The sequence below is a fragment of the Phalacrocorax carbo genome, chromosome 17, assembly GCF_963921805.1.
Source record: "Phalacrocorax carbo chromosome 17, bPhaCar2.1, whole genome shotgun sequence".
NCBI classification, from domain to species: Eukaryota; Metazoa; Chordata; class Aves; order Suliformes; family Phalacrocoracidae; genus Phalacrocorax; species Phalacrocorax carbo.
In genome coordinates, this window is record NC_087529.1 from 13480928 (window position 1) to 13502379 (window position 21452).

General features: G+C 48.6%; 1 protein-coding gene across 2 annotated transcripts; it reads left to right on the forward strand.

Annotated features, from left to right (window-relative positions):
- The first annotated feature begins 769 nt into the window (after positions 1-769).
- On the forward strand, positions 770-21113 carry FKBP6 (FKBP prolyl isomerase family member 6 (inactive)). Of its 2 annotated transcripts, XM_064467899.1 has the most exons (8): positions 770-1016; positions 2314-2403; positions 2863-3065; positions 4383-4502; positions 5529-5723; positions 6050-6159; positions 9152-9242; positions 20676-21113. In XM_064467899.1, the coding sequence occupies exons 1-7, from the start codon at positions 797-799 to the stop codon at positions 9228-9230; spliced, it is 1017 nt and encodes a 338-aa protein (XP_064323969.1). In that variant the 5' UTR covers positions 770-796; the 3' UTR covers positions 9231-9242; positions 20676-21113. The 2 variants fall into 2 exon arrangements, with proteins under 2 accessions (XP_064323969.1, XP_064323970.1); XM_064467900.1 differs by lacking the exon at positions 4383-4502.
- Positions 21114-21452: the final 339 nt, after the last annotated feature.

Below are 21452 nucleotides of genomic sequence, written 5' to 3' on the forward strand. Positions count from 1 at the left end.
GAGTCTGTTTGCCTCCCTGAGCGGCCAGTCTCGCCAGGTCCCACTGGGGTTTCACTCATCCCCACTGCTTGGGCCAGCAGAAACTTTCTCACCAAAACGTGTTCTTATCAGCTAAAGCTCTTTTTTGGTGGAAATAGTATTTCCTTGTTGTTTGGTGAAAACCTTTTTCTTTTGGAAAAAATATCAGAAGGAAACCCAAAGAACTGCTCCTCCAGAATGGGGCAAGGCACGCGCATGGTTTTGTCTGACTGTGCAAAAAATGGTTTCTCGTGGAATTACTCTCGGCCTTTGGGCCGCAGCACTCTCCGAGGGTGCAGCACCCCTTCCTCTGGGGGCTGGCAGGGGAGGACGGGCTGCGGGGATCCCACTCCCTCCCTCGCGGGGGCCTGGCCTACAGCCAGGGGAGCACCCGGGTCTCCCCGTCTGAGGGCTCAGCTCACGGGCGTGGGCCCAGGGCCCGGGCCCGCGGGGACGGTGCTGGTGCCCCGGGAACAGGACACGGCCCCAGCCTGGCAGCGGAGCCGCGCCCCGACAGGCCCGACGGGGCGGCGCAGACTACATCCCCCAGCGTGCACCGCGCCGCCCCGTGACGCCGCCATCGCCTACTGGCCGATCGCTGCGCAGGGGCGTGTCCTCCTGGAGCGGCGCCGGCGCGTGGTCCTCTAGCAGCGTGCTGGGACGCGGTCGCTCCTCGGAGCATGATTGGCTGAAGGCGCCTCGGGTGGCGGGCGGTGGTTGGTGGAGCGGGTGACGGGCGGGGCGCGGCGCGGCGCGGCGAGGCGCGGCGCGGCGGGCGATGGCGGGGCGCGGCGGAGCCAGGGCCCGGCCCCGGCCCGGGACCGGGCGGGGGTGGCGGCTGGCAGGGGAGGCACCGGCCGCGTCCCCGTCCCCGTCCCCCTTCCAGTGCCTGGAGCGCGCCCGGGGCCTGCGGGACCTGAGTGGAGACGGGGGGGTGCGCAAGGAGGAGCTGCGCCCCGGGCGCGGGCCGGCCGTGCCGCCGGCCGCCTCCGTGGCAGGTACCGCCGGGGCTCCGGGGCGCCCCGCGCCTCCTTGGGAGCGTGCGAGGCCGTGAGGCGGCGGCCGGCGGCCCCCGCCGCAGGGCCCGGCCCGCTGTCACACGTCCCGGGGCCGCCGCGCCGCCAGCCGGGCCCCTGCAGCGAGCGGTGCCCCCCGCGCTCCCGGCGCCGTTCCCGGGGCGGCTCCCGGGGCTGTCGGCGCGCCCCGCGGTGACACTGTGCCCTGCGCCCTGGGTGTGAGCCGGCAGGCGCCGCTGGCCGTCTCCTGAGCCGCTCCCGTTACGAACGGCAATGGTGACATTCAGCATGTGGTTAGCAGAGCAAAGGAAAACCTAAAATCCTCGGAAGCGTAGGCCGAAGTTGGCCTCTCGCGCTCCTCTGTGACATTTACGTCTCAGCCCTTGCTTTGGGCGGCGCGGCTGGGCCCGCAGCACGCACTGGGGCAGCGGAGGGGGCAGGCCCTGTTGTGAAGGATCCCCGGAGCCCCTCATGCTGAGGTGGCCGTGGCGGGCAGGTCTGAGCGCTTCGGCCTTCAGCGTGAGCTCAGAACAAGAACTTAAAAGTGCTTACATTATCAGTAGTATGTCTTTCTGTTTCAGAGGCTGCTCTCCCTTATCAGTATTTTAGCACTTGGGATACTCTGTTTAACTTCTTGTGGCTGACAGATTAAATGAAAGGGCATCCTGACCTTGAGAAAAGCAGGATTTCCAGGTCCCACCTGTGCTCACGGTTCAGAGAAGTCTGAAGCTGAAAGTGAAGTGCAAGGGCCTGGTGCCGTGTCAAGGGAAGACACTTGCAGTGTGTTTTTTCTAACTGAGTGAGAACTGGAGTTACCCATACAGCTCCCCGGGGAGCAGCTGAGCTCGGAGGCGTACATTTTCCCCTTTGTTTCCTCTTACTAGGGCTCCAGCTTTGGTTGGGAAAGACTTTATTATGTATTTCTATAGATAATTGGGGCATTTTAATTTCTACAGCTGTTGTTTCCATTCCAATTCTTAGAAACACAACTCTTGATTAGAAAAGGTATCAAGACTGTGAAGCAGCTGTTTTATTTGGTGTTGATGTTAAAACACAGTCAACACCACTTGGCTACTTGGATGTGACCAAGTTTTTGGTATAAAGACAAGGTAGTTTGTGCTGCCTCTGCTGTCCTACGGCAGGAGGAAGGACAAAAAGCAGGATAAAAGGGTGATGTTGCAAAACCAACTCTTGGTGTGCTTCCAACATTACTGTTAGTGGATACGAAATCAAACTCTTGCTTTTCTCTTCTCCCCGCTCCTTGTGTTGGGCTGCACAGTGAAGTACTCCGGGTACCTGGAACACTGGAATGAGCCCTTCTGCACAAACTGCTACAGCAAGTCTCCTGGGCTGATGAAACTTGGAAAAGGTAGTTTGTCCTGGGACTCCAGACTGTAAAGACCAGCCCATTAAGACATGTTAATTTAAATGCTGTTTAGTATATTTAGGTTATTTCAAACCTTTAAAACTTGCTAATGGAGACCAAAAGCCTCCTGCTTCGCACAGGTGACGGTCAGTCTGGAGCTGCCCCTCTCGGCTGTGAGAGTGAGCAGCAGTGTCTGTCCCGTTCCTGGCAGCGAGGGTGCTTGCCCTGCCCTGGAGCAGCTGCTTGTCTTGGTGTTTTTAAATTGCCTGAGAGATGTTGCTGTTTACTGTGTGCTAGGTCCCACACCAGACTGCCTTAACAGGGGGCAGTTGACTGTTGTGCTGGTTGAGATATGAGCTACCAAGGACTTATTTTCTTCCAGGCTTTAGGAGAAATTGTGAGGAGTGTGGGGGGGTTTCCAGGTTTGCGATTCTCATGACCTTCCATTTTCTGTTGCAACAGACATTACACTGGGGGGCCTGGAAATTGGCCTGCTGACGATGAAGAAGGGAGAGGCGGCAAGATTTGTCTTCACGCCAGATTACGCCTATGGGCGGCAGGGCTGTCCTCCTCTCATTCCCCCAAATGCCACCGTCATGTTCGAAGTGGAGTTGCTGGACTTTCTAGACTCGGATGAATCTGACACGTTCTTTGAGCTGACTGCTGTGAGTTGCCTTAATAAGGTTTGAGATCTAAATCTGGGGGCTAAACCTTTGTTCTCTTTCTGTGCAGTTGCTGTTGCTCATGTATTACCTACGCTTAGGTTAATTGCAGGTGCAGTTATCCAGACCTTGGGCTGCTAGCTCCGCTTTGATACAACTGCATGCTTGCTAGTGCTGCCCCTACACGCCTTGCTCTGTTTGGACTCCTGTGTTGGAGGGAGAAGCTGGGTGCTGCTTTTGTTTGCTCCCATGTGCTGGAGTCAGTGGAATGACTTCCAGTTATTTTTAGCTTTTTGAGAAACGTCATGGTTTCACTAGAGGGCACCAGCTTCTAGGAATGTCTCTGAAGGAACAGTAATGAGCTGTTTGTAAAATTCCTGTTCAGTCTGTAGCGTTCATTCACACACACCCCCAGCCCCCACCCTTTGTCTCTGCTTCTTGGCTGCCCTCCCAAGTGCTACTTCACTGTTCGCTTTTCTCCCTGGTGAGTTATGGCGTTATTGTTAATTCCCCCTTTTCATGTAAAGGGCTTTGGGCTGTGGTTGTGGGTCAGTGAGCGGGGCACAGGCAGCAGCACTGGTGAGGAAGGCCCTCCTTGTTCCCTCCTGCTGCTGCACAGGCTACTTTGTCCTCACATAGCCCTGTGAGCGAACCACACTTGTTTCACAAGAACTTACTCCCCTTCTTGCCAGTTGCCCACCCTTTCTGGCTAACTGACCTCTCTCTGTGAGCTGGTTCAAACTTGGAAACCCAGGAGAAAACCTGTCCCTTGATTTATATCTTTATTATTGTTAGGGGTTATTTTTTGTTTTGCCGGGATTGCCCCTGCATGCCTTGTGCAGGTCTTGATGTCTTGTGTGGGTGTCAGGCTGCTCCTGGGGCTGGTGTGAGGTGGCCACCCTGGGTGGTGCCGGGCCATTAGAGAAACGGGAGCCTTTCAGTCAGCTTCACCTTTTGGGCCAGCAGTACCACATGTGTTAACTGTCTGCTCTGTGCTAAGCATGTAGGAGAGTTGGGTGGGATCTGAGAACAAATTCCTGCTTTTTTCCCTCTGCCCTGGAGTACCCTTGGTCCTGGTGAGCTTCCTGACCTGGTTGGTAGTACCCTTCACCGGGAGTTATCGGCACAAGAACAGTGGCGTGTTTCAGCCTGGTGAAGGGAAGTGCCACGTGGTGATGGCCTGGCTGGACGCTGTGGAGGCCTTGGCAACGGCCTGGCTCCTGCTCTGGGAATAGAAAGGGACTGTGCAGGGCTCTCCTGTCTGAGCTCTCTGCTTGTTTTCTTTTGCTTGAGCTGAAATTGGGGTATTTCTTTATACAGGAGCAGCAGGATACATTTCCACTACAAAAGGTGTTGAAAGTGGCAGACACGGAGAGAGAGTTTGGCAACTACCTCTACCGTAAGCAGCACTTTGAGGGTGCCAAAGACAGATACAAAAGGGTATGACACCAGAAAAAAAATGTGTTTTCCATTGTGAAAAGCTGTGAAAGCAGTGATTAAGTGCTAGCTCACCGTAACAAGTACAATTTGAGATCAAATAACTTCATTATACTTTCCAGGCATAGTTTGTTATTTAAGAACAGATCTTAGGCACCTGCTTTTCTGTGAGCAGCAGTGGTAAACGAAGGAGGAGAAGGGTTGGCAGAAGCAGGCAGAACCCTTTTCCTTCAGGCTTGCTTCCATTGGGCTGTAGCCGAGATGGGAAAGTACATCTCAGTGGCTGTGGGAGCCCTGAGCGGTTTGTGTGGCTGAACTGGAGCCTTTCAGGCCAGCTTCTGCTGGGAGATGTTGTAATACAGCATGACCTGGTATCGCAGCAGCATGCTGATTAATGCTTTGAGAAAGTAGCCTAGAATCCCTGCAGTTTGGAAACATAGATATCACTGGCATCCTGGGCACTCTTCTTTTAGCCTTCCAGTTGGGAATCACACAGTACTTGAGGTAGGAACCTCTGGAGGTTGCCTAGTCCAGCCCCCTGCTGAAGGTCAGCCTCAGCAGGAGGCTTCTCAGGGCTGTGTCCATTTGGGTTTTGAACATCACCAAGGATAGAGACCCCACAACCTCTCTGGGCAGGAAAATACTCAGTTGTTCCCAGAGTCGAATGCATTTGCCTTTGTTTCAGAGGTAGTGAGGTTTTAGAAGATTCCGCCCCCCCATTTAAAGTTGCTTTTTCATGGTATTTCTTTATAACAATCCTTTCTCCCTGTAAGATTTCTCTCCTGTCTTTGGCCTTAAAATCTGTGTGTAATATTTTTATTCTGCTGCTTTCAGGTTCCTTGGTAGATTTTACGGCTGAGCTGACTAGTCGTGCTGATAATGCTATGCAGTATATTTAGAGTTTTGATTATTATTATTTTTAACTGACCTAGGCAAACAGAAACGTGGGTGTAGCTGGCTGATGAGATGCATTTCTCACTTTCCATAACAGATTTGTTGTGCACTAGTTCTTCTTTCCTGTCTGCTCAGGCGTTCTCCATCCTCGGTCGCAACCCTTCCACTGAGGTAGAGCAGTGTCAGATCAATGCTGCCAAGTTGCTGGTGCTCCTGAATCTCTCACTTACTTACCTAAAACTGGAACGTCCTGCCCAAGCTTTGGCATATGGGGAGAAGGCCTTGGAGATTGACCAAAGAAACGCCAAAGCCCTGTTCAGGTGTGGCCAGGTAGGTAAAAATAGATTTCACTGGTAGCCACATCAAGGAATGCCCTGGTCTGACTGGCTGTGGAGAGAGCCTCGAGTGAACTGAGGAGAACCACTAAATTCTGGGCCAGGCCTCCAAAGCTGCTGCAGCAGTTGGGGTGGTTTGTCTGCATCTGACCTTTTGGAAAATCTCTCTCTCTGTAAATCTGTCACAGATCTTTTCATGGGGGATTCCTGAGCTACCTGGATCTCTCTCAGAAATATTTGTGGCTGCACATGTTTCAGTCCTGAAGAATGGCAGTGAGTCTGTATTTATCTTGCGATGCATCTGTCTTCTTTCAATGGCAGGCTTGTCTCTGCATGACAGAATACGAAAAAGCACGGGATTTCCTGGTCAGAGCTCAGCGTATACAGCCATTTAACCACGATATTAACAATGAGCTGAAAAAGTTGGCAAGGTGAGAGAACTCCTTTCCATCCCTGTGGAAGAGTGAGTGCTTAGACAGGCTGGAACGCCCATTCAAAAATATTTAAAATGTTTTTTAAAAAAAACAAAAACCACACAAAATTGTTGAGTTAGTAAGTGACTTGGGAAAATCCAGAAGGTTTCTCTTAGTGTAGGGACAGCTGATTCAAACATGTTGCAGATGCAGTGGTTACAGGTCATAGGTGAGAAGCTGAGAGCACCTGCTCTTTCCCTACCGTTTCTTTGGGGGATGTGTGTTGCACTCCTTGTGAGTAGGTAGGTCAGGGTGATGACAGGGAGAAGGACTGCTGAAATGCCTCAAAATCCATGAAATGCATGAGGCTAGTGCTGAAGCTGATAGTGATCTGGAGTAATAAGCGTGATTTTCAATCCCTTTTAAGATGTGTTGATTAATTACAGCAGCTCTTCTGCACTGCAAGTGCTTCAGTGTACAGTGCTACAAGTAGTAGTGTTTGTTAAAATTTAATTTCTTGCTGCCTTGGAGGTAATAAGTGAGCAATCCTGAAGCAAACTTCCCCTTCGCCTGCAGGCTGAGTACAGCACAATCCTGCCAGCTTTAGTCATGCCCTATCCCCACCAAAACATGACTAACACTAGTCTCTGCCTTCGACCTGAAACTGGCAAAAGCAGCAGCTGGTTCCCAAAAGCATGTGCTGTGCTTCTGGCACGGTTCACAGACGCAGAAGGTGATGTAGTCCCCAGCCTGGGAGATCACAAAGCAGCCCTTGAATATGAACCCTCTTCTTTTGTGTGTCGCTGCCAGGAATTTGCAGAAAGGTTTGTAGGCAGTACTGTCATCTCTAATAAGAGTAGCTGGTGCAGTTGCAAAAGCCAGTCTCGTTGGCTGAGTGCCTTCACCAGGTAATGTTTTGGTAGAGGGCTGTCCTTGCACATCGGTGTCCTGTATATCCACGTTGTCTTTTAGCAGTCTGTGATAACACCAACATGTTCTGTTACTTCTGAAGTACAAAGAGCTTGAAGGCAGTATTAGCTGCTGGTCTGGAAATGTGAAATAAGCTACTTCTAGTTATCCTGATCCACCTCTGGGTACGTAGCTACCAAATTGCTAGTAGGTGGGCTCAAGTAGTAATAAAATAGATCTGGAAGGAAGGCTAGCTACTCTTCGAGGCTTGATGCATGGGTATTGTCAAAGACCCATGGTACAGAGCTAGAAGTCCTGATTCGAGAAGCCTCACGTGATCCCTTAGACTTGGGCGAAATATGTTGGCAGGTAAAAGAGAAATCTTGCTAATAATGTTGAGATTGTGCTGCCAGGAAGCCACGAGGCATTCTGCCTTCAGGGAAGCAGTGGGCAGGCTCTGACTCTGGAGATAGCAGCATGTACAGCTAACGTGTGTCAGTAAGCTGAGTACACGTTAAACCGCTGTTGTCTCAGAGTTTCTGCTTCAGTGCAGGTTAAAATTGGTGTATTTTTTGCTTTTACTATGACAAAGAGTGGAATTAGTATAAAATAGGTGAAGACTACGTTATCAGGTGGTGTTAATTATGCCATACCTCAGTCTAGATCCTGTAATGTTGCCAAACTGCCTTGCCTGAGAAAACTTGTAATGTAATCTGCCAAATGCTTCAGAAATTGAATATGAATCAAAATCTTGTTCTTAGGCTTTTTCGCTTCCTTACTGAGTACATTTATACTTTGCAAAAAGAAATTTTATGTGTTAATCAACAGCTACCTTTTGCTGTCTAAAACAAACTTTGAAAAGCATCTGTTTAACAGCTGAACCAGGTTGCTGGCAACATTCATTTCACTGGAGAAAAACAGGCAGAATCCAGGGTGAGGGTTCTGTGAACGCATGTCTGGTACTAGCTGTAGTGGTCCTACTGGTGCAAATTCTGCTGCTGGATTTGTCAATTCTATTGGAAGGCTTGTGTTGCATCAAATCCAGGACAAAATGGCATCGTTCCGACATCTGGTGTAAATCTGCGCCTCCAAATGAGGGGCTCTTGGGTTTCCTGCTGTGGAAGGCGTATGAGCATGCCATCCACAGGCTAGGCGGGCATCCCTGATCTGCTCAGTGTGGACAATTGTGGCAACATCTGTTGATGAGATTCAACAGGAGAGACTTTCTGTGCTGGGATTTCACTGAAACAAACACTTTGCGGGTGGTAGGGGGCTGAGAGAGCGTTAGCCAGCATCACGCTTGTGCTGCTTCTGGTGTGTTGCAACAAGAACCTTTGCTTTTGACCTTACATGGTAACAGATGCAGGAAAGCTGACCACGTGGGCAGCCATTGATCCCTGGGACGATGCCCAAACTGAGTCACCCTCTGGCTCAGGGATTCCTCATCAGTGAGACCTCAGTGCTGGTGAGGTGAGAGCACAGGGCGCAGAGGACCCTCTGTTTGGAGAGGCAGAGATTAAAATGGAGCAGTCTGAGCAGCTTTTGCCATGCCAATGTGATGCTGGCAGGGAAATGAGAATGGAGGAGGAAGCACCTGCCCTGTGATCCATGTAGTCCGGACACAAATCCCAGCTGTCTCCTACCCATCCTCAGCCCAGATTTGGTGTCAATGGTAGATATCCTGGACCAGGGCACTTGGACTCCTGCTAGGTGCTGAAGGAGCTTGCACAAGGAGTGACGCAAATAAGGAGACACGAAACTAGACCACAGGATACAGGTGGGGGTTCCTCTGTATCATCACGTGCTTGCAGAACTGGTGTAGAAAGTGTCTGACCACCGAAAGTCAAATGATCTACTTAACTAATAGTTACCAGTGAAGCAGAGACCCGAGGTCTGGGGATGGGGCACAGTGTTTCTAGCTCTCCTTCCTTGACATGGCAGGAAGAAGGGCTTGGAGGAGCTGTGTCTGTGCTACCAGCACACTCTTACATTAGGCTAATTCATTTATATAGAAGAAATAATACATATTTTCTGGTTGTGGCACTGACGGTTGGGTGGGCAGTCCGCAGCCTGTGGTGCCATGCTGTGCTCTGCTTTGCAGCTGCTACAAGGACTACATGGAAAAGGAGAAAGAAATGTGCTGCCGAATGTTTGCCCCTCTCAACTCTTCTTGTGGCTGACCAGAAATAAAGGTAATCAAGTTGTGAAAAAGGCTGAGGTCTCCCAAAACCTCTGTCATGTCTGAACTGTTTGCAGGTGGGGAAGCTCCTTCTCTTCTCTGGGAGCATTTTGGAGGCAAAACGTAAGGTAATGGGAGCGCGTGGAGGGGAAGGGACAGGATGGTGGGGTGAAATGCTGCTGCACTGCCAGCTTGGGGAATCTTTCCTGCGAGGCAAGGAGGTGTGGGACAGGAACCCAAAAGTGGCAGCACTTGGGTAAGTTTGGTTCTGTTGTTTGGTGTGCTGCTCATCCCAGCTATTCCTTGTCAGAGCCAGGGGGAGAAATAGCTCTGTAGTCTTGTTTCTCTGCCAATTAAAAGAAACAAAAAAAATTGTTCCTGTCAAACTTAAGAATTGGATTTCCTCCTCCCCTCCGGCACTCCTGTCTGGAGCTGTTGGAATGCCTCACTTCAGAAAAATCTAAATATTTTATTTCTGGGTTTTTTGAAATATTAAAAAAACCTGTTTGTATAGAAAATTTCAAATAGATGTTTTGGACTCTTTAAAGCCTTAAATCTTCTAGCAAAATTGACGGGTTTATAAATGCACAAAGGATCTTTGATCTTTTTTTTTTTTTTTGACAAAAAAAACTTTGAGGGGGGAGCGGAAATCCTTGCTGGTCTCTTGCCTCAGGGTAAACCCTAGGGAAAGAGTTGTGGAAAATGACAGCAGCCTTCTGTCAGAAAGCACCACCAGCTCAGGGCTGTCAGCGTTTGCTGTTCTCTCATGCAACGCAGGCAGCACCTCATCTACTTGCAGAAAATGAGTATTGGCAGCCTTTCCATCAGTAGCAGTGCAAGTGCAGGTCTGGTATTTTAAGGCTGGCTCTTTTGTCTGTGCTTGTGAGGAAGCTAAGGTAGTATTTGAGGAAAAGGTTTGACTGAACGGCTGCTCCCTAAAGCAACACAACCTCCTGGCTAGATGTGCCTCCCTGCTCTGGTCTTCAGCTTTCCCGCTGCCCCGTGCCCTTGTCTGAGCTGGGCATGTGGCTGAACTGCCTTGGAGTACAGATTCTTCTGCCCCGGGTTCAGGGTGAGACTGGTCATGTCTGTGAGCAGGTACCTACTCCCAAGCAAGTGGCTGTGAAAGGGGATTTAAGACTGACGAGTGGTCTTGCCGGCATGTGCAGGAAGTCGGTGCTCTGGGCTTGACTCTGATTCTCCACTTGCCAAATTTCAGAGACTTGCAGTTTGGAAGCCTGTAGGTCTTGTGTCTGATGGTAGCATGTAGCGGTGCCTGACCTGAGAAGCTGCTTGTGTCTGTCTGTGCATCAGCTGGCCCTGCTTTGTGGTGGGAACTCAACGAATGTGGTGATCTGCTGGGTCGCCAGACAGGTCCTCCACTGCTAAGGTTGTGTGGCCTCTTGTTTCACCAAAAGTGACTTGCAAAGATGCCGATTTCCACACAGCTGGTGTAATGGCACATAGCTATTGTGAGTAAAACAGTATGTTCAGTTAGTGGAGATTGAGACAGGCAAAGGGGAAGGGAAAAAGAGAAATCTCTGCTGGAGGCAGGCTTAACGACTGGGCTTTGAACTGTTCATCAGCCAGAGTTTCTCCACTGACTCCTACTGATGCACATGTACTGAGCTTTCCCAGAGTTCTCCTGCCTTACACAGCTGATGAAGAGTCAAAAAGTCAGTCAAAAAGATTTCTAACCTTCTTTGAAATTTATTTTAGTTACAGCATTAAAAATAAACTAAGTCTTCCAGACAAATATAAATCAGAGACCTACACAAAAATCTACTGTTAATTCATTGCAAGAAAAATCCCTTGCTGGAGGAGGTTCTTGCAGGGCAGGGCCTTGTGCTAGCTGGAGGTTGGTTTGCTGCTGCATCTTGCTTAAAAGCTTCATTACATATTCAAAGAGGAGCAAAGCAGTTCCAGCTGGAGCTCCTGCACTCTATCAAAGGCACCGCTAATTAGTCAGACTTGAGGCAGAACATTCTTTGGTGTTTTCTGACAACTTTGTGTAAGTTCAGTTTAGAGCACAAGCTGTATTTGGTCAGCCTGGCAGGCCTGCTTCATCCTTTCTGCCGTAGGAGCTGAGTGAGTAGATGGCCCATGAATGCTGCCTGTAGCTCATGTTTAATGATCCAGTGGAATCACAACAGTTATGGAAAACTTTCCTGTATACCATCTGGCAGGTACTTGTTACGCACTGACCTGACCCCTTGTCCAGCTTACCAGCTAAATGACTGAGAGCTGTAGTTGTGGCATTTTCTCCCTCCTGAAACATCGCTACATCCACCCCCCTGCTTCCGAACCCCTTCCCAAGTGGGGTTGGTATTCCTTCTGGTGGGTCCTGCGGCACTTGCTCTGTTACAGGAACAAATGCTTCATTCCTCTGACCTGAACAATCCAGGGCTGTGTTGTTTGTTTTGCATAATGACACTCAAACCCAGACACGCTCGAGTATCTTCATTCTGCCTGTTATTTCTGTGTCCCTGTCACTGGAGAGTCCAGTTCCTCTAATTGCCACAAACAACATCTTGCTCAGAAGACACTTTCTTCCTTTTTAATGAAGTTTCAGGTCAGAATAGATCTCTGGTGAAATACAAGGCAACTTGTTATCCTTCTGGAGGGATTCAGAAATAATCAGAGGGAGAAATAGAAGCATGAACACTTTCTTAAATCCATCCTGCTGCAGGTCCTTGCAAAAGCAGTGGCTTGGGTGTCATGCTTGCCCCTCTTTGAGTTTGGGTTATTTGCCTGCCTCTGTACGCTTTGTGTGGTGCAGACGTGTTGAGCCACGTTACCTGGGATGTGCATAGCTGGAAGTCCTCAGTGCCCCCAAAACTGCCGGGTGGATGGGCCAAGGACTGCTGGCTTATTGTGGCTTTTTGTTCTTTCTGGTTTGAAAGACCCAGCAGGGAGGAAAAAAAAAAAAAGGATTTTCATGTTGTTGTATTGCTGTGGTCCTTCATGATAAGAGAACTTAATCATGAGGAGCGGGGACAAAATCCCTAGAAATGTATGGATTCTAGCAGAGGGACCTTGGTGATAGTTTCATCCCAGAAAGGTGAGTCCCTGAGCTTTTTTTTTTTTAATTATAGGTGGGCAAGTTGAAAGCTTTCCTCTAATGTGTATCTCGGCTCAATACACGGGAGAAGTGGTCTCGGTAGTTGAGAGCACACAGGGAAGTGTTCCAGTGAAAACAAACAATGCTGAAATTATGGCAGGAAACTATGACTCTGAGGTCAAACTGGAGATTACTACAAAAAGCGGGGTCTAGCAATTCTGAAGCCATTAATTGGTGAGAATTGGCTGCAGAACTGGGGCTGTGTCACCAGGTAGAAGTGACTATAATTGGGCTTAAAATCAGCAGCAGTTGCCAGTTAAACTGACCTAATAAGCTGAAAGAGACTTGCAAATAAACTGGGAAGTATGTGCGTAACAGAGTCAAAACTCCTGCCATGGGAAGGCTCCAGACTTTGAGTAACAGCAGCTCCCTCCTTCCCCTCCTGCTCTCCCTATTACTGAGCAGATCTAAAGTGTGCCTCCTGCTGATACTGTTCCTACCCACTGTGTAAAGCTGAACAACAGAGAACCGGCAATTTCACTTCTCCTTTAGAACATGCAAATTATTGTACCACCGAGATGTCCTGTGCTGCAAAGGAAATTGTTAAGTATCTGTTTTATGCTGAGCGTAGCTGGAGCGAGTGGGAAGGCTTGAAGGATGACTTAATTAAGCATTCTCCTTGCTAAGCAGAGGAAGGAGAAAAGCTTTAATAGGGTTATTGGGTTGGGGGTGGTTTTTTTGTTTTCCCTCCAGCTCTCTCCTCTTGTAGCATCTTTCTGTTTTTCAGAGGAGTTCCACAGTTCACACCTGTGGTAGTACCTGTAATACCTCTCTGGAAGATTGGTGGGCTCTGGTCTCTTCTAGAAACTGTCAGCGGAGAAGTGGCTGTACCACCTCTGCTTATGGATGCCATGACACGCATGCTTCCCGGTCAGGTGTACTGGACATGGGTCCCTGGTTTGAATGCACTAGGGATAGCTTTGCCCACACCAGGAGGTCCAGCCTGGACTTAGAAGTGAAAAGATGATGTGAAATGGAAAGGAGGGAGGCCCATGAAATACCTCAGTGCCCTACTGTGCCTGTCTTTCAAGGTGTCGGTGAAGTGATGGTTCTCCAGCCTCATCAGAGGACTGCCTTGGGGCCAGCCCAGGACTGTCCTCTCTAAGACTTAGCAGGTGTCTAAAGCGTAGGGCTCCCCTTTGTGTGCTCAAGCATGAACCTCCCAGGTGAGGTAGGAGCAGGTTGCTGGCTGCATTTCTCCTCAAGCTCCTGCCTGCCTGAGGCCTCCCAGCACACTTGCCCTGAAAGGACGGGCTGAGCCCCCAGTGAATACCCCTGTGTGGGCTTTTTATTTCTCAGAGCTTTTGCCAGCAGCTGGAAGATAAAACGTGCTGCTGTTACACACAGACCATTCTCTCTAAACTCTACCTGCTTGGTAAATCAAATATTTTCATGGGAATGGAAACTGCCCAGCACCTTTTTCACTCTCTGCTGATTTGCAGGATGTGAATTTCTTTATGAAGAAAGTCTTAGTTTTGCAGAGCATTCAGAGTTACCGTCCTTCACTTCCAGCAGCAAGGAGATGCGTGGCTATTTTAAGGTTTTATCTGAAGTATCATTTTATAGTCTGCTTTCTCCACCCTTCTTGTTTCAGTTGTGATAACCTATATGAAGTGTAAGTAAAAATGTTCTGTTACCTTGATGGCTAAAAAGGCAAACGGGATAAACCTACACCCAGGTTAGGTAGTGACCAAACCGATTTTGGATGGGAGCCTGCTGCAGGTGCCTGTGACTCATGCTGGGATCAGGTGACAGCTTAGTTGTGCTGGTAGCTGAGGCACAGAAGTACCGCTTTTGGTCCTCAGGGCGTTATATACGGTGGTAAGGAGCTCTCCTGCCAACCCAGGCAGAACTGGCATGCCTGGCCACCAGTCCTGCTGATCTGGGGTGTTCCACACTCTCTCTCTCTGAACTAGCAGAAGAAATATCTTTATCCTATCTATTTTTCTTAGCCTTAAATCTGGGGGTTTTAAAAGATCATGCCTTGCACAGCAAAACAAGGGGCCCTTTTCTGTACTTTACTGTTGTGTCCTTGTTCTTCTAGTCTGGTTTCTGGAAGGAGTGTTGAGTGTGGAGAACTGTAACCGTGTCTGTATGAGGAATCAGGTATCCTCTTGGGCTTGGAGGACACTGCCACCTCCTAAGAGCGAAGAATGTTTTTCACTGCCTGATTTCAGAGATATCTCATCCTGAGCAGATATGTTCAATGATCTAAATCACTATGGACGGCGGTGGGCCAGCTGTGGCCTGGCTGGTGTACCCACATATCCTACCCGCACTGTGACCCCAGTGTCACAGAATGTGGGTGTCCCTGTGTCTTGCTGCTTCAGCATGGCGCTGCACTGAGGGCTCTGCTACCGCGACCAGGTGTCAGAGCCAAGAGTTCAGAGCAGGGGGGAGCTGGTGCATAGCAGAAGGCAACTTCAACACACAGTTGGGACAAGAAAGAATTTCAGGTGATGGTGGTGTGAACTGTGCCCTCATGGCTGATTTTTTTTTTTTTCTGGACCTTCCACGGGTGGTTTTTTGCTTATTCCACAGTCTCTACTTTGTTCAAGTGAAACTGCAAACGTTTAATGACCTGATACCCTAGGCCTTCCTGACGACAAGAGGGTGGTGATGCTGGTCAGGGTCTTTTGAGACCTGCCAGCTTTCTGCTCCAGCAGAGTGAGTGGTGAAACACTGACAAGCTTTGAAGAGTTTAAAATGCTCCAACTGGGCGTTGGCAGTAGCTGTGATGATACGGAGTCAGCTGAGATTAACAAAAAGAGTGCTAAGTGCCCTCAAAATTTTTCATTGTGGTTTTGGGAAATGCTCATCTGCTCTGCTTGTGAGCTACCGAGCATTGTTGACCAAGTGCAGCCCTGTAATGGGGTGTCCTTTCCATCAGCAGTGACACAGAGCAGCTGATAGGGGGTCGGGGGCGACATCGCTGCTTGAGCAGCACCAGGGCATTGATTGCCCTGCCTGACGTCCTGGCAATGGCACTTCGCAAAAAGGCAACGTTTGTGGTTGTCAGCACCAAGAGGCAGGAGGTGCTAACGAGGGCTGTTTGGGGAACGTTGCTTTCAGAAAGGCTTTTTGCTTAAGATGCAGGGAGTATCTTGGCACTGCTGTGAGTTAGTTTGCAGAACTGTGGAGTTATTTCCAGTATGGGTAGATATGACCTTCATGTGCCTCTCCCACTAGCCACCCTGCTTTATCAGAGACCTGTTGATTTGACAGAATGCTGGGCATTATTGACATGAAAGTTATCTGAGCTCTTGAAGGACTGGGAGCTGCTGTAAGGATCAGTTTCAGCCCAGACTTGCTAGATGAAGTCCTTTCTGAGTCAGAAGTGTGTGTTGAAGAGTCCATCCCTTCTTTCACCCTCCCATAATTGTCCCTCTTGTGAGGCCTTTTGCTCTCTGAACAAGTTGTTTTGTTGCTTTTCTGGGTGCTGTTTTAAGGGACTTTTTTTAGAAATGCTTGGGTAAGAGCTCTGCTTTCTGTTTTTGCTTTATATATCCTTGTCCTGTTACAGATCTAAGCAGACATGACAGATCCTTCTTCCATCACCTCAGGTTCAGGATGGTAGCGGATGTCATCAGCATTCAGGGTCTTTGGAGTTGAGACTTGTTAAAGATCTCCGGATAATTCATCCTGCCATAGAGCTGTCTGTCTAGTGTACAGGCAGTGCTTGAAACTCACTGCGGATCCTTTGCAGAGCTGAGGATCGTGACAAATTGACTTGCAAAAAGAAAAAAAAAAACCATCCTGAGGGAAAAGCATGTGAATGCAGATCTTCAGATGGCAATGGGAGTTCATACAGCTTGGTTATATAAATGAAGAGTAGTGCATCTGCTCCTTGCACCTTCATCTGTGAATCTGGACATCTGGTGCACCTGTGATGGGGTAGTCAGAGCCTGCTCAAGCCTTCAGACGTGGGGAGTCTCTGAGCGGCTGCATGCTCGTGTGCTTCCACACTCTGAAGATAGGCTTTGCAACCATCTTGGCCATAAAAGTGAGTCTACTTGAAGCACTAACAGCTGGACATCCCCATACAACACGTTGGAGAGAGAAATGAGGGTATGGCTGACTGCAGAATCACTTCTGTAGACAGCAGATAAGTGGTACCCTAATTAGGTAATTTTCTGTGACACGGTCAGAGACAGGCTCCCTGGGATGGTGATATGTTGTGTTCCCTCTAATAATTGTCCAGATAAAATCGTAGTAGCCTGGCATTGTAAATAGCTGGGTTTTTTCCCCCTTGCATCAAGGTGGGTTGCCCGGCACATCTTGTTATCAGCTAGCTGATAGCACCCCAGCTACCGCTGGGCTTCCTTCTTGCCATTCAGGAGAGCTGCAGCCCGTCAGTAACCTCCTGTGGGGGCCACATGGTGCGTTTCCGAAGGAGCTTGTTTACCTCCCAGTAGTAGGGATTTTTCATTCCAGAGTGGCAGTTCCTTTTGGACTTGTCGGGGTTTGAGTGAGGAGCACTTCTTGGGCAATTGCTGTTCAAGAAGGCTTTAGCTCCTTTGCTGATCTATGCTCCAAAGGTGTGCAGGTAACATCTGCTTTTCCAGCATGCTCACGTGGAGCTTCTGGCTACCAAGGCAAAACGTGCCTTCCCTCCTTCTCCACGGTCAGTGAGAATCCTATTTAGGTTTGAACAGAAGTGTTGAAAAGCAGGCATTCTGTCTCCCATAAGACATGGGGGCTACATTGAATGTCCTTCAAAGGCACTTCTCTGGGATGTAAAAGCCAGGCCAGCCTTCCAGGCTGCCCTCCACAAAGCTGACTCTTACTTCTCTTGAGGAGTGCTCTCACTGAGGGTTATCTCAGTGCAATTCTGTTGGGAGCTGCTGGTTCAAAGCATGGGTGTAACGAGGGCTGAACTGGCAGGAGCTACGCTGAAGTGCATGCTTCTCACTTTCCAGTGTCCTTGTGCTTCGACACAAATTTTAGCTGCTGTATTGGTGGGTGCCTACATGACACTTCCCCGCAGCTCTGCTAGAGTTGGAGGCAGGAAGGGGGGAGCTGGGGAAGAGGCAGCAACAGTTCTTTATGCAAGAAAGCAGCTTAAATTTTAAAGCCTTAGTTAAACATTAACTGTTAATTATGGCTTTAATGCAGAGTAAAGGTGACTGTGATTATAAATGACCTGTGACCTGGCATGTTGCTTGCTGTAAATTGATGATTGACTGCCTTGTCTTTCTGAAGCATGAATTAAAATAGCTGGTACCAACAGACTTCTGTCTGAACTTCAAAGCGAGTGTGTGCCTTGCTGGTTTGCGTGGCTGAGTTGCTGCCAACCTGCTGTTAAGAGAAGGAGACAAATATTGGAGCAGAGTCCTGGTTGGAGTGTGCTGTTCTCCTACGTGCAGGAGCAGCAAACGCTTTGAACGCGATCCAAATCTCTGCGTCTTCAGGGCCGTGTATTTCCCCTCCACTTCTCTTTTGATTGTGTAGCCATTAGGTGGAAATGAAAGAGATGAACTGATCAAACACTCCTTGAAATGGCTTTAGGGTTTCAGTTTGAATATTTTTTTAATTAGCTCCATGTAAAGACTTTATTACTTCAAATAGCAGCCATGAAGCCAGAAGACTCACAGTTTGATCCTTTGTTTTTATGGTGCACAAGAAGTCTCAGTAGCTGTAGGTTTCATACCCAGCTAGACACCCCAAACCACAACTAACAGCCAGTGGAAACATCAAGTGATTATCTTTTAAGTATGCCTATCAGGGATACATAAAAGGAAGAGCTGTGTGGGGATAATAGACTGACAAGTAGCAGAGAAGTCAGTTGCTTTCTAACAGGAGCAAAGATGCTTTTTTAACATGCAGAATACTGCACATCAAGTATAATGATTTTTTTTCCCCCTGTAGAAACCTTTCTTTCCTTGTCCTAGTTACTAGAACTTTATACTGTGAACTAGAGAAATTATTTAAGCATTTCTACCTCTGATTCGTTTTTCAAAGAGAAGATACTGGCTGAAGTGTCCTCCAGTAGTTTTCCTTCTTTAGAAACTTCCTCTTCCCCCTTCTCCTGGTCAGGGTAGATACCAGAAAGCGCTGTCAGCCTGAAGCTGACTGAATGTCTTGTGTTACAATGAAGGTTGTTAACCTCCAATTTTGGAAGGTTTGGCAATAAAAGGTGCCCTGTTAAATGAGGCTGTAACGTGGGATATCTGGGTGAACCAGGACAGTGACTCTGTACTGACTTGTTACCATGAATCCTAGTTTGTGCTTGGCTAAAGGTCTTTACTCGTGTGTTTCTGGCAATCTCGAAAGTTGCTTGACTGTTTTCTGCTTTTATGATCCCGAACTTTAAACTGGGGGCAGCCCTTGAGAGAAGCACATTGTCCTGATTGAGACTCACAGGTTTCTGTCAGAGTGGCATTTGAGTCATGGGTTTTATGTGGTGTACAAGCATACAGACCAACTAAAACCCGGCTTCTTCAGGGTCACCGGAGGAAGATGAGTAATCTGACCTCATAGCTAACCCTGCTCTGAGCAGGAGCTTGGACTGGAGACCTACTGATGTTCCTTGCAGCCCTAATTATCCTGTGATCCTGTGGTGCCTTTCAAGGATATATAATGAATGAGATGTGGATTTTGAGCATCATGTGATGCTCCGTCTTCTCATCCTTTGGTCTGTAAAGCGTCTGTTTTCCTCACAATTACTGCTTTTTTTGCCTTCTGGTTAGCAGTCTGTAAGTCGATACCCTCTAAGGAGCAGGCTTCCCCATCTTGCTACTAGTAATTTGATTTATATTTGCAGAGTTCGCCACTGCAGCTGAGCAAGCTGTAGTGGCTATGGCTGCTGAAGGAATATAAAAAATTGGTTTGGGCTCCTGGTATTCTTGAGCTGAGAGAAAATAGGGCATCTTTTGAACATACCTCCTTCGATACTTAGAACTTCTGTAGGAGACAGATAATGGGTTATCTTCTGGAAAGGTTTCCAAGGATTGTTCTGGCTTTCCTTCCCTCCCCCCCCCCTTCTGCTGTTCATCCTGTGGATGATGGAGGGATGAGGCTGGCTTTTCAGCAGTGTTTTGGTACTATCTGCACTCTGACAAATCAGGGAAATACCCTCTGTATTGGTATTCCTCGGAGTATCTCAGAGGTGCCAGTTGCAGCAACATCGTGAGCAGCAGGATGTTGAAATATGTCAGCAGGCACATCAGAAAGCAGCGTGAATGTGTGTGCTGAGTGTGTTTTATCCCAGGGGCTTAATGGCTTTGGAGACAAGAGGGAATTCCACATTATGCTTGTGTGTGCCACAGCTCCGCTGCAGATCTTGCAGTGTTAGACCAGCACTTGAAAACCAACTCAAACAGCTTGCGAGGGCCAGGGGGGAGACGGTGCTGGTTCTGTCTGTGGGTGCAGAGGTAGGCAGGGTTGGGAGAGGCACCGAAGGAGCAGGTGAGTTTTGGCAGCAGGGTCAGTGTAGCCATGTAGAAGGTGAGGCAGGTGATCCAAGTCCTGATCAGTGACCCAAGAGTTTCTCCTTTGAAATACGGGGGGGAGGGGGAAAAAAAAAAATCACAGCTTAGAAACTGTTCTGGTTTATATCTGGAGAAAATTGACCCTACACCTAGATATTGGTTTCCTTCTAGGGAAGCTCTCATGACCCTAAAGAAGGGGAGGGGTGGGCTGGGGCTACAGATGAGAGAAAGACTCTTCACTGGGGACAGAATCTCTCCTTCTCAGTGTCTGCCAGGACTCCAAGACTGGTAAGGACTCAGCTGCAGTGAGAGTGATGGGTCGGGGGGAGCTAACAAAGAACAAGATGCTGAGAGTACCTTGTGGTGCGTTGCCGGCGTCACAGTGGTGTGGCCAGGTCTCTCGGTGGTCGTGCCCTACCAACAGGAGGGGCGTGTGGGCAAGGGGGAAGACAGGAGCAAGTAAATATGGTGAGAAGCGAGAGAAATCTCAGGTGAGGGAAATGGTGAATCTTCTAGGAGATACAGGCCTATCTCCCAAAGGCAAAGAGTAAGTATCCAGGGACTGGGTTTCCCAGAACAGGGCTGGAAAAGCACAAGTGATGGATGGCCCTGTACAGGAAGGGGGGGTGTTCTCAGGGTTTCTCTGAGGTGGACGTGCTAGTTTTGAGTACTTGTCACTTGATAACCACTTTTCTTTGAGTCCTGTGTGAGGAAATGAATTTTATGGGGATTTTACCGTGCCTGTTCCACTTGCGCTAATCCACAAAACTCTGGGTGTTTCTTTCAGGGCCACTGTAGACGTGTGCTGGTAGTGATTGAGCATTTAATGCTAAAATGGAATAAAATGTACAGGTGATGCCTGTGGGACGCTGACTGTGCTGTTTTGTTATCCTAGAACCTCACCAGCTGATGAGAAGAGTGGTTCTTGGACAGGAGGGAGACCTACCTCTGGGCACGTGGAGATTTCAGCATCGCATCTATGTTTGGGAAAAGGGGCAAGAGCGCTGTCTTGTTTTGAGAGTGTGGAGGGTTTGTGTTTATACACAGCCTGATTTTCCTGAAGTTGATTTTGTTTGCCATATTCCAAGGCTGCTTCCAGAAGAACCAAGTCCTGTTGTAGGAGAGAGGAAGGCATTCCCTCTCTTCTCCCTTGCACACTCTTTGAAGAAAACTTCCCTGACATCCTACCTTTTGCAGGTTCTGGCTGCTTTTAGGGAACCTGTAAATGGGAGTAGGATGCCGTGAAGTTCTGTATTGTTTATACAGGTTGTTCTTAAAAAAATTAGGTTTGATATTTTTGTTCTGAGAAAATAAACCAACCTGGGAACTAACACTGGCAGGACTTGTGCTGATTTATTGTGCAAGAGTGATTAATGTCCCTCAGGGTAAGGAGCTGGAATTTGGAAATAGGGTCTGGTTTGTTGCTGTATAGCTAGCTCCCGTCTTGGGCAACAGCATGTTACGCTTTTTGTTTTGGCTGGATGTTCCTGTGAATGTTGATACTACATTTCAGATTACTTAAGAGTACCAGCTTTATCCCCTACAAATGCTGCTGATTCCTCTAGCTTCGATCAAGTTGGTTTCCTTTTGGAGCAAAATTGCTGTGTGCTCCCTGAGTCTCTCTGAACATACGCCTTCGTGGTGTGGCTGAGATTTAATAAATGCAAAATCA

Coding starts and splice junctions, on each gene's coding strand:
- FKBP6 (XM_064467899.1), top strand. CDS start 797: ATGGCGGGGCGCGGCGGAGCCAGGGCCCGGCCCCGGCCCGGGACCGGG. Junction 4,503..5,528: donor CCAAAGACAGATACAAAAGG/GTATGACACCAG, acceptor CTGTCTGCTCAG/GCGTTCTCCATCCTCGGTCG. Junction 6,160..9,151: donor GAGCTGAAAAAGTTGGCAAG/GTGAGAGAACTC, acceptor TCTGCTTTGCAG/CTGCTACAAGGACTACATGG.